Source organism: Pseudorasbora parva, chromosome 1, assembly GCF_024679245.1.
Source record: "Pseudorasbora parva isolate DD20220531a chromosome 1, ASM2467924v1, whole genome shotgun sequence".
NCBI classification, from domain to species: domain Eukaryota; kingdom Metazoa; phylum Chordata; class Actinopteri; order Cypriniformes; family Gobionidae; genus Pseudorasbora; species Pseudorasbora parva.
The window spans coordinates 2772506-2785000 of NC_090172.1; the positions used below are offsets into that span (position 1 = coordinate 2772506).

Sequence of the window (12495 nt, forward strand, 5' to 3'; positions counted from 1 at the left end):
ATCTGTCCGACCAAATTACACCTTGCGTTTGCGGAAGGGTTATTTTAAAGAGGGACGGGGCGAGTGTAAATACACTCTTACTGCTGTTAACACCCAGACACTTCCCCACCGCCCCCATCACTCTCTCTCTCTCTCTCTCTCTCTCTCTCTCTCTCTCTCCATCTCCTTCCACCCACCCGCTTCTCCTTCACCTCACCCCAGCCTATCACTGTGGAGCAGTGGTCTGTGAAGAAATTCCCAATATCTAAATTTACACACTGTATCAATCTTGTTTAATAGACTGGAAAGCTTATTGCTCCAGTGCTGGGCGGCAAGAGAGGGCAGCGCTGATAAATTGCGCTGTCCCTGCGACAGCCGCCCATGATGTATAATGAAATATTTATGATTTATCCCAGCTAATAAACTGAAATGAAGAGCCTGATGTATGGGAACAGATGGGCCCTCTATTGATGCCGTGCTCCTCGCTGGAGATGGGGAGAGAGAGAGTGTGAGAGAGAGAGAGAGAGAGAGAGAGAGAGAGAGAGAGAGAGAGAGAGAGAGAGAGAGAGAGAGAGAGAGAGAGAGAGAGAGAGAGAGGGAGTGAAAAAAAAGATGAAACGCTGTAGTATGTTAGAGCTTTATTGAAAATTACCAAAATAGGCATATTCGTATATATTGCGCCTACTGATGTCCATCATATTCTGACTCCTATCATGGTGGAAAAAGGTTTTCAGTGACAGAAATTATTAATGTATTCCTTTGTAACGCCGGTTATATTGATTCTCAGTTGGCCCTGTGATCTTAACACATCTTCTCTAATGAATTGACCCGCTCCATGAGAAGGCCTGGACTCTCCAAACCAATGTCAAAGAATTAGTAGCCGATCGGGCATAACATTATCCTAATATTGTGTTGGTCCCCCTGACCCGTCGAGGCATGGACTCCTCTAGACCCCTGAAGGTGTGCTGTGGTATCTGGCACCAAGATGTTAGCAGCAGATCCTTTAAGTCCTGTAAGTTGCAAGGTGCGGCCTCCATGGATCTGACTTGTTTGTTCAGCTCATACCACAGATGCTCGATTGGATTGAGATCTGGGGAATCTGGAGGCCGAGTCGACGCCTCAAACTGGTTGTTGTGCTCCTCAAACCATTCCTGAAGCATTTGTGCTTTGTGTCAGGAGCATTATCTGCTGGAAGAGCCACAGCCACCAGAATACCGTTTCCATGAAAGGCTGAACATGGTCTCAGCAATGCTTAGGTAGGTGGAGCGTGTCAAAGTAACATCCACATGGATGGAGGACCCAAGGTTTCCCAGCAGAACATTGGCCAAAGCATCACACTGCCTCCGCCGGCTCGCCTTCTTCCCATAGTGCATCCTGGGGCCATGTGTTCCCCAGGTAAGCCACACACACACACACACACCCGGCCATCCACGTGATGGAAAAGAACACGTGATTCCTCAGACCAGGCCACCTTCTTCCATTGCTCCGCGGTCCAGTTCTGATGCTCACGTGCCACTGTTGGTGCTTTCGGCGGGGTCAGGGGTCAGAGGTCACCCTGACTGGTCCATACGCTACAAACTGAGATGCTCTGTGTATTCTGACAGCTTTCTATCAGAACCAGCATTAACTTCTGGAGCAGTTTGAGCTCCAGTAGCTCGTCTGTTTAATCGGACCACACGGGCCAGCCTTCGCTCCCCACGTGCATCAATGAGCCTTGGCCGCCCATGACCCTGTGGCCGGTTCTCCACTGGTCCTTCCTTGGAGCACTTTTGATAGATACTGACCACTGCAGACCGGGAACAGCCCACAAGAGCTGCAGTTTTGGAGATGCTCTGACCCAGTCGTCTAGCCGTCACAATCTGGCCAAACTTGCTCAAATCCTTACGCTTGCCCATTTCTCCTGCTTCACACACATCAACTCTGAGGACAAAATGTTCACTTGCTGCCTAATATATCCCACCCACTAACAGGAGCCGTGATGAAGAGATCATCAGTGTTATTCACTTCAGGTCCTAATGTTATGCCTAATCGGTGTATATTGTAAGATTTGAACTTCGCTGCCTATTTTGGCACCTTTAGTGAGTTGAAGCAAGTGTCACTCACAAAAAATGTGAGTGTGCAAAAACTTGCCACTGCAATACTAGAGTATAGTGGGTTTTGCAAAGGTGGTTTATAGGGAGTTCTGGATGGTTTCTAAGTGGTAACTTACTAGAACAGGGTCAAAAGTCTTCTTTTTTCTAGATATGTCCCTAGATTTGAACCTTAAAGTTATATTCCACCCAATCATTTACTCGCCCTCAAGTTGTTCCAAACCTGTAAGACACAAATGAAGATCTTTTTAATGACACGAGTGCTTTGCGCAAAAAACATAATTTACTACCATATTGCTCCGAATATAAGTTTTTGTTCTTAGAAATACATCTGAAAAAATGGGTTTGTCTTATATTCAGGGTCTAGACTAGCCTGACAAGCCAGAGCCACATCAAGATGTTTGGTCTGGAAACTCTCCATTGACGGCTCAATCTGAGGGGCGGGATAAACGGTTGTCTTTCAAACTCCCTCTGCTCGCGATAGGATAGCGCTACACCAACCAGAGCAACGAAGGTGAAACAGAGCTCGCTGACAGATTAAACATTCGCTGTATCCGGTCGGCTAAACTCTGAACACATCTTCCCTTTTTAAGAATGACTTCGGTGCCGTTCTTTGTTCTTTTCTCAGAGAAAAGCTTAACTCAAGTCTTAGAGTCGCGGTCAAAGCTGATTCGACAGACCGCCGTTCGCCAGTTTCTGTGTTTACTAGAAGCACGCAAACGCAACTCGGCCGTCGTCATTATGGCCCCGCCCACCGACTCTATACACGATGTGATTGGCCCGGCCAGAGAGGCGATTACAGCTCAGAAGGGTATTGAGAGTTGCTTGACGACACTCAGATTAGATTTGCCGCCGCTAGGGTGCGTCTAGATTTCTTGGCTAGGTCTAGACTTTTACATGTCAATAATACAACAGGTGGCGCCAAGTACGCGTTAAACGAGCATGCCAAGAAATACGGTGTGTGTAATGTTAGAAGATTGTGACACTTAATACGCATTATTTGCCATACTTTCAATACAAAAATTTAAATATGAAAAATATGTAGAATGAAAATTATTTTCAGATAAAAGCATTTTCTTTAATCAGGTTGTCTTATAATCAGGAGCAATATGGTATTTATTTAATTTACAATAATTTTAATTTGTATTTTACTCTATTTACAAAATATTAATCTCCAACGCGCATTCACAACATGCATGCGTCAGGGTGCTCTAGTGAACGTGTTGGGGATTAACATTTCGAAAAACGTGGTCAATTGTTTTTTTGTGCAAACAAAGCACTCGTGTCTCTTCAAAACATTGGAGTGTTGTGGATTACTTAAATGATGTCTTTACTACCTTTCTGGGCCTTCAATGTGGTATTCGTTTAGAATAATCTCTCAGACTTCATCAAAAATATCTTCATTTGTGTTCTGAAGATGAACGAAAGACTTTCGGGTTTGCAACGACACAAGGGTAAGTAAATAATGCAGAATTATCATTTTTGGTTGAGCTATCCCTTTAGATATACTATTAATACAGATGTTCCCTATAGGAAGGGGATGATGGCATTGCGTTAATAAAGGAGGGAAGATAATTCGGGTTTGTGGCAGTGAGTTTTTAGGTGCTGATGTGATTGCCATCTCAGTCATCAACTGTCTTTCATCTCCCACCAGTCACAGCTTATGCCCAGTTGCCCCTGCCCTGCCAACTTAACCTCCCCTCTCTCACACACACACACACACACACACACACACACACACACACACACACACACACACACACACACACACACACACACACACACACACACACACACACACACACACACACACTATAACCCATGACATATTGTCTTTAACCTACACACAGCTCACACACATGCTCTCTCGTTTCTCAACTCCCCTTCACCACAGCTGGGGCTTAGCACTCAATAATGATCCACGCTGGACACCCAACACCTTTGGCCAATGTTCTTTCCTCCTTTTCTTTCACACTCAGTCACTCACCTGCTATGACCTATTTCCTGTCGGCTTCATGGTCCTGCCCCAGCTGAGCCCCAACACTCGATGAGTATAGTCTCTTTGTCTCCGCTCTGCTAAAGAGATTGGAAGACAGCCTGGCTAGTGATGGCTTGTTCTTTTCAGACTCAGATTGAAATCTTTGGCCTCTCATCAAGGTGTGTGTTAAAGTGGAGGATAACACCTTGTCCTAACCAGACATGTCATGAAAAAAGCTGAATTTTCCCTCTTTCTGATGTTAATCCTTGATTCTCCTGACCAGCAACAACTGAGACAAGAAATGCACAACTTTGTTGGTTGCTTGGTTTAATTTCCCATTAGAGAATATGCCAATATGCTTAAAAAAAGTATGGCATATCAGTCTGAATATGGGGTATTCCTCCATAAAACAATTGGTAAAACATACCCAGATGACCTTCTAGTTCAGCCGAGATGTTGTAGTGTGCATCTGATGGACTCTTAATCTCTCATGAGGCTTAAGTCATTGTCTTCGTTAAATGTTTAAATTAATTCTCTGTACTAGGACATTTAGGGTGAATGTGATTTCACACTGCAAAAAAATGCTTTTCTTTCTTAGTATTTTTGTCTTGTTTCTAGTCCAAACATCTAAAAATTCTTACATTAAGAAACATTTACTAGACAAGCAAAAGTTATTGTCTTGTTTTGGGGAAAAAATAACTCAAAATGAAGAGAGTTTTTACTTAAAATAAGATAAATAATCTGCCAATGGGGTGAGAAAAATAATCTTGTTTTCTGTTTGAATTAAGATTATTTTTCTTACCCCATTGGCATATTATTTTGCTTTTTTTAAGCAAAAACTCTCTTCATTTTGAGTTATTTTTCCCCAAAACAAGACAATTACTTTTACTTGTCTAGTAAATACTTCTTGTTTTAAGAATTTTTAGATGTTTGGACTAGAAACAAGACAAAAATACTAAGTAAGAAAAGCATTTTTTGCAGTTCACCAAGTGCAACATGTTCCAACATCTTTGTAGACCCTGGAACAATATTCCAATCGACAACACCTTACAACCGTTAGGTGCTTCTACATCAGTGTTATTTATCATCTCCATCTGATCATAGGAATATCTTATGTGTAGGGTTTCAAAGAAGTTATTTCTGAGCTCTTTTTGAATCGTCAAATGACAAAAATGACACACTCTGTTCTCTTGGACTTCACGGACATGTACAGTAGAAGCATAGGCCACAAGACCTCAACTCCACATTCATTTCAGCAATTGGACCAATTCCTATTTCAGCCCTGTCCCAAATGGAGCCCTAAGGCTACGGCTACATTAATTCGGATACATTTGAAAACGGCATTTCTTTTCAAAGCCCACAATAGTACTTTCAAACATTTTCCAAAAGTTTCTCGTCCACACTGAAACGGGCGGGCGGCCTTCTGTCAAACATTTTGTTTTTGATTTTGTTTTTGTTTTATTTATTTTTTATGTTAAAGGGTTAGTTCACCCAAAAATGAAATGTCTGTCATTAACTCCTCCCCCTAATGTCGTTCCACACCCGTAAGACCTCCGTTCATCTTCACACACAGTTTAAGATATTTTATATTTAGTCCGAGAGCGTATGCAAGTGTATGCACACTATACTGTCCATGTCCAGAAAGGGAATAAAAACATCTTCACAGTAGTCCATATGAGACATCAGTGGGTTAATTAGAGTCTCTTGAAGCATCCAAAATACATTTGGGTCCAAAAATAACAAAAACTACGGCTTTATTCCGCATTGGCTTCTCTTCCACGTTTGTGTTCAATCCTCAAATAAAGATTCAAATGGTTATGAATCAGCGAATTGATTCATGATTCGGATCGCCAATGTCTCGTGATTTCAGCAGTTTGACACGCGATCCGAATCATGAATCAATTCGCTGATTCATAACCGTTTGAATCTTTATTTGAAAAAATCCTGTTTTTATTACCTTATATTAAATAATGTAGCAATGTGACGTTCTGGAAAGCGGAATACCTACAGGTTGATGGCAGGTGGACACATAAATTTAAAGAAATATTAATGTACGGTAATGCTCATTGAATGGTACTCGAGTACACTTTGGGAATAAGTCCGATTCCTAATATGTTCGAGTACGAGTCAATACGAGTCCATGACAAGACCAAGACCATTAAAATATGGTCTCGAGACAGAGTCTGGAGTTTACAACACTGCCTTTCGGTCTTGTGGACTTAACATGAAGTGTGCCGTTTGGGACAGGGCCTTCAGCTCCCATAGCTGCACATCAAGCGTCGAATATGTTATGACTGGCTTTGCTTTTGTCACTTTGTGGCACCGTTTGGCTTTCAGCGAGGAAACGTGCACCTGGTTTGGATAGGGTGTGCCACACTGTCCCTGCGGCTGATGGCGTGTGTGTGTGTGTGTGTGTGTGTGTGTGTGTGTGTGTGTGTGTGTGTGTGTGTGTCTGTGTGTGTGTGTGTGTGTGTGTGTGTGTGTGTGTGTGTGTGTGTGTTACGGGGTGCTAATTAAGCAGTCTCCAGCTGAGCAGATCTGTGCAATTGGTTTTTAAGATTGCAAGCAGAAGATCTTGAGCCTGCCTGCAGGCTATTATTTAAGCTTGGAAGAGGACAACTTACAGCAACCACACACACACACAACCCTTACACTGCAAAAAAAGCTCTTCTTATTTAGTATTTTTGTCTTGTCTCTAGTCTAAATATCTAAAAATCTTAAATCAAGATGCATTTACTAGATCAGTAAAATGACGACAGATATTTTTACTTGTTTTCTGGGGAGAAATATCAAAATGAAGGGAGTTTTTGCTTAAAACAGGCAAAATTATCAACCAATGGGGTGAGAAAAATAATCTTATTTCCGTTTGGGATGGAAACAAGAAACAAGATTATATTTCTCACCCCTTTGGCAGATCATTTTGCCTGTTTTAAGCAAAAACTCACTTCATTTAGATTTGATTTTAAACAAAACAAGAAAAAAATCTCTTATGTCAGTTTACTTATCTAGTAAATGCATCTTGATTTAAGAAGTGTTAGATATTTAGACTAGAAACAAGACAAATTTACTGAGTAAGAAGAGCATTTTTTGGTGTGTATTCTTATAACTGCCCCTGCTGTAGTGGGACGATGTAGACTATGCAAGCGTTTGCCTCACCGCTTGAGTCTTCAGTGAGTAAAAGAGGCCAGAGATCCATTATGTCTCTATCTGTTCCTCTTTCAGGTGACTCTGCGCTCTTCAGAGATGGTGTGTACTGGATCCTGGGCCGCACATCAGTGGACATCATCAAGAGCGGAGGATACAAGATCAGCGCATTAGATGTGGAGAGACATCTGCTAGCCCACCCAGACGTCTCAGGTACACACACATTCATGCCAACACACTGCAAAAGATGCTTTTCTTACTTAGTATTTTTGTCCTGTTTTAAGTCCAAATATCTAAAATTTCTTGCATTAAGAAGTATTTACTAGACAAGCAAAAGTAATCGTCTTGTTTTGGGGGAAAAATAACTCAAAAAGAGTTTTTGCTTAAAATAAGATAAATAATCTGCCAATGGGGTGAGGAAAGTAATTTTAATTCAAACAGAAAACAGATTATTTTGCTGATTTTAAGCACTAAAACTCTGTGTACCCTGTACAGGGTCGGGATTGACATCATCATGTATATACTTTCCATTTTAAATGTCTGTGGAGGAGATCTGACCTCATATGTGGCACCATTTAAAAGCTTAGAGTCTCTTCTTTCTGGAGATATGCATCACTTTGGCATTTGTTTTACACAAAGTAATGTATTTACACTAAATTACTCTGGTGCCATTTCCGCCTGGATTTGGCCGACCCAGATTGAAAAGCCTCCCATACACACATACAGTGGTCTAGGTTCAAAATGTTGGTGTCCTTTTACAGGAAACCCTTTAAAGTTACAGAAAACACTGCTAAACATCATAAACATGTAAGTATATGTTGTCTAAGCTGTTATAATCCCCCCAAAAAATTAGGCGCTTTTTGATTTTTCTTTGTGTTATAAATTCATTTTTGAAAGTGTGTAACTCAGGCCCTGTGTGCTCTAGGACCCTGCAGACAGTTTGGGCTGCTTCCAGCATGTATAATTAATTTAATGACACTGGGATATTACATTTATATCACTGTATATGGTGGTGGGAGGGGGGGGGGGGTCAACCCTTCAGACCCATTTGAATAAATCTGGCATACAACATGACGCAGACAAACTTCTTTTTTCCACTATTTTTTGTAATTTAGTGAAAGCAGCCCAAAGTGTCTGAAGGGTCCTAGAGCACACAGGGCCTGAGTTACACACTTTCAAAAATGAATTTATCAGGGAAAAATCAAAAAGCGCCTAATTTTTTGGGGGGATTATAACAGCTTAGACAACATATACTTACATGTTTATGACGTTTAGCAGTGTGTTATGTAAGGGATAATGTCCACCCAGCCGGTTGTTATCGCAGAATAAACCCCGGCAGAGTGATCAGGACCCCGAGGCGAAGCAGAGCATCACTCTGAAGGGGTTTATTCTGCGATAACAACCGGCTGGGTGGACATTATCCCGCTTATTACACGGCTACTAGTCTCAAATAAATTACACACTAAATATTGTCTTAAGGTTAAATATTTTATTAGCTCTTCCGCAAAGCTTCCGCGAAGAAAAACAGTTCCAACCTGCTTTAAGCCTTTATCTATTGCTGCTAAATGTTGAAAATGAATGCTGAAAGGGTTAGTTCAGCCAAAAATGAAACCAAGCCTATGATTTACTCACCCTCAAGTCATTATAGGTGTTTATGACATTCTTCTGTCAGACAAATACAATCAGAGTTATATTTAAAAAGTCCAGGCTAACGTTAATCCCAGCAGTAGTTGTGTTTGAAGTCCATAAAAATGCAGCTGTCCATCAAATAACGTGCTCCACACGACTCCGATGGGTTAATAGAGCCTTCTGATTCCAATCGATGCGTTTGTGTGAGAAAAATATCCATATTTAAAACTTTATAAAGGAAACCCGCCTTGAAGTCTTCCATTGTAACCCACGGCTGTTTAAGCCACAAGATGGCGCCAGCGTTAAGCACAGAAGTAGAACCGGTCAAGATAACTCGCAGTACCCGGATGAGCGGCTGTTATCTGGGAATAACATACCGCTGGAATGCACGATTGACCAATCAGAATCAAGTATTTCACAGAGCCGTGTAATAAGTAACTTTAAAGGGTTTCCTGTAAAATGACACCAACATTTTGAACTTAGACCACTGTATGTGTGTATGGGAGGCTTTTCAATTTGGGTCGGCCAAATCCAGGCGGAAATCCCAAAAGATGGCCCTGGGTGTAAGAAGTTTAGCAAAAACAAAAATAGCAAAAAACAAGACAAAACTTTTGCTTGTCTAGTAAATGCTTCTTAAAGTAAGAATTTTTTTATATTTGCACTTCAAACAGGACAAAAATACTAAGTAAGAAAAGTATTTTTTTGCAGTGCACACATGCACATGTGGACAGGGGAATGATAATGCACCTCTTTTTTTCTAGACGTGGCTGTGATTGGTGCTCCAGATGCCGTGTGGGGTCAGAAGGTCACTGCGGTGGTGCAGCTGAGGGAGGGGAAGAGCATGAGTCTGTCTCAGCTGAAGGCCTGGGCCAGGTAACGCACTGGGCCGTGTTAATGATCTAAGCTCATGATCTAACACACGGAGCAGGTGCATTTCGGACCTGTCCAAATCAACTTTTGTTAGTTTAATGGTAGAAAAGACAGTCTGCTCCCGGCTCATGGTCTAGAAGGGTCGTCCCTCGTCTCTTAATGAGTCATGAGTGTGTTTTGGTCGTAACGAGCAATAAACCAATCAGAGTCTCAGAGTCTCTTTTAGATCTCTCTTGGTTTCATTTTTGGCTGAACTAACCCTTTCAGCATTCATTTTCAACATTTAGCAGCAATAGATAAAGGCTTAAAGCAGGTTGGAACTGTTTTTCTTCGCGGAAGCTTTGCGTAAGAGCTAATCAAATATTTAATCTCGAGACAATATTTTGTGTCTAATTTATTTGAGACTAGTAGGCGTGTAATAAGCGGGATAATGTCCACCCAGCCGGTTGTTATCACAGAATAAACCCCTTCAGAGTGACGCTCCGCTTCGCCTCGGGGTCCTGATCACTCTGAAGGGGTTTATTCTGCGATAACAACCGGCTGGGTGGACATTATCCCTTACTTAAAGGTGAGGTGGAAAAAGGATTTTGGATGCTTCTCGCCATTTTTGCATGTAATATGCAATGTGCCACCCCTGAACATCTACTGTATCTCGTACAGCTCCCCTAGAGGTCAGGATGTGATATGACAGGAATCTTTCCAGTGTCAATCACCATCTAGCAAGACACTCTTGAACTTACTCCAAAAAAAAAAAAAAATAGGCAGGTGATGAAATGTTGCTGAAATGCAGCGGCAGCCTTGTTGCGTGTCGTTTATTGTGGAGCACAGCGGTGTGTGTGGAAGTGTTTTTTGGGCTTGCGTCAGCGTGCGTGTGGCGTGTTGAGTCAGACGTTGAGTTGGGTTCCCCCAGGACACACACGTTACACTCAAGAGGCCGCTGTATAAATAACAATACACACGTACACACACATTCATGCATGAGGAGCATGCTGCAAGAACAGATGTGTGTTTGCTGGGAGACGAGGCAGAGAAAGAAAAGCAGTGATGCACTGCCTGTTTATTTTATTCCTCATCATTCCTCTCCCTCCTCCCCCCCCCCCCCCCTCTCTCTTTTTCTCTCTTTTTCTCTCTTTCTCTCTCTCTCTCTCTCTCTCTCTCTCTCTCTCTCTCTCTCTCTCTCTCTCTCTCTCTCTCTCTCTCTCTCTCTCTCTCTCTCTCTCTCTCTGTCTCTCTCTTTTAAATGTCACTTTTGTTGCAGAAATGCAGCCTTAACGCAAGTACTGTCAGAAGACACATGTCCCTTTAAAGGAAGTAGCTCAGGGCTTATCTCTCTCTCTGTGTGTGTGTGTGTGTGTGTGTGTGTGTGTGTGTGTGTGTGTGTGTGTGTGTGTGTGTGTGTGTGTGTGTGTGTGTGTGTGTGTGTGTGTGTGTGTGTGTGTGTGTGAGCTCCATATGGTGAGGGGGTGTGCCCTGCTGGTGCCATGCTGTGTGTGTTTTTTCGGCGACCCTTCTGACCCGTCCCAGCCCCTCCAGAAAAGCCCGGCAAAGAGCAACACACACTGAGAGATGCTCACACTCCAGCGCCGTAACTCCAGCTGTCATCTTCTGTAATCGTCACTCTATATATGTCATAAGGCGTAGAAAGACTGGACATGATGAGCTGAAAGCGACACACACACACTTTTGTTTTTGTGAAATGTGGGGACATTACATAGGCGTAATGGTTTTTATACTGTGCAAACCGTATTTTCTATCCCCTTACACTGCCCCTAAACCTACCCATCACAAACACACACACACACACACACACACACACACTGCCCCTAAACCTACTCATCACAGGAAACATTCTGCATTTTTACTTTCTCATAAAAACTCCTCCTGTGTGATTTATAAGCCTTTTGTAAAGTGGGGCCATGGGTAGTGTCCTCATATTTCACCCTCTCCTGTAATACCTGTGTCATACCCATGGCATTATACACGTGTCCTCATATGTCACAAAAAGCGCAAACACACACACAAAGAAAGAACGAGGTTACAGTAAAGAACAGAATATTCAGGAGTGAGAAGAAAAAGAGAGACACCTTGCTGGAAGGGACTTGTATAGAAGAAAATCTTTTGGCACATAAGAAGATAAAGCCGGCTCCAGGCCTTTAGAGTCGGGCGAGAATGCGAAACATTTAATTAGCTCAGCACTCCACTCTGCCTTTTAGTATTTGTCTTTATTTCACACTGATTTCATTGTTTGTGGAATTAATCGAATTCCGTGTATCTCGCAGCGTTTCATACAGCACAAGTTCCAGCGAAGAGGACGACGGCTGCGCTAAAAGATATGCAGTTTTCTGTATTTGTGTGTGTGTGTGTGTGTGTTTCACTCGTGACGTTTCACAGTCATTAGAGTCTTCACTTTGCCTGGAGACATTTCCACCACATGTTCCTTATGAAACACGCAGGATTCAATTATGACACGTCTTTATTTCCTTCCACTCCCAGAGTTGAATTTTTTTAAGCTAAAAATCTTCTTTTAATGGTTTTCCATGAATTTTCCATCTGCAACAAAGTTTACAGAAAGCACAATGTTTTACCCCGTCAGGTCCTGAAACTCCTTTAACAATCTGAGGGTGCATCTGAATCCACTTTTGCTAGTTTAACGATGGAAAAAACCCTGGGCTCATGGTCTAAAAGGATCGTCCCTCGTCTCTTAATGAGTCATGAGTGTGTTTTGGGCGTTACGAGCAATAAACCAATCAGAGCCTCATCTCCCTTTCCCTTTGAAAGCCATGAGCGGATTCACTATTGACATGA

At 42.3% G+C, this 12495-nt stretch overlaps 1 protein-coding gene across 1 annotated transcript in view; it reads left to right on the plus strand.

Annotated features, from left to right (window-relative positions):
- acsf3 (acyl-CoA synthetase family member 3) overlaps positions 1-12495 on the plus strand; it is a 79966-nt gene that overhangs the window by 65495 nt on the left and 1976 nt on the right. Inside the window, exons 8-9 of the mRNA XM_067452008.1 lie at positions 7270-7404; positions 9582-9693. Of these exons, the coding sequence (XP_067308109.1) occupies positions 7270-7404; positions 9582-9693 (247 nt within the window). The remainder of the gene's footprint in view (positions 1-7269; positions 7405-9581; positions 9694-12495) is intronic.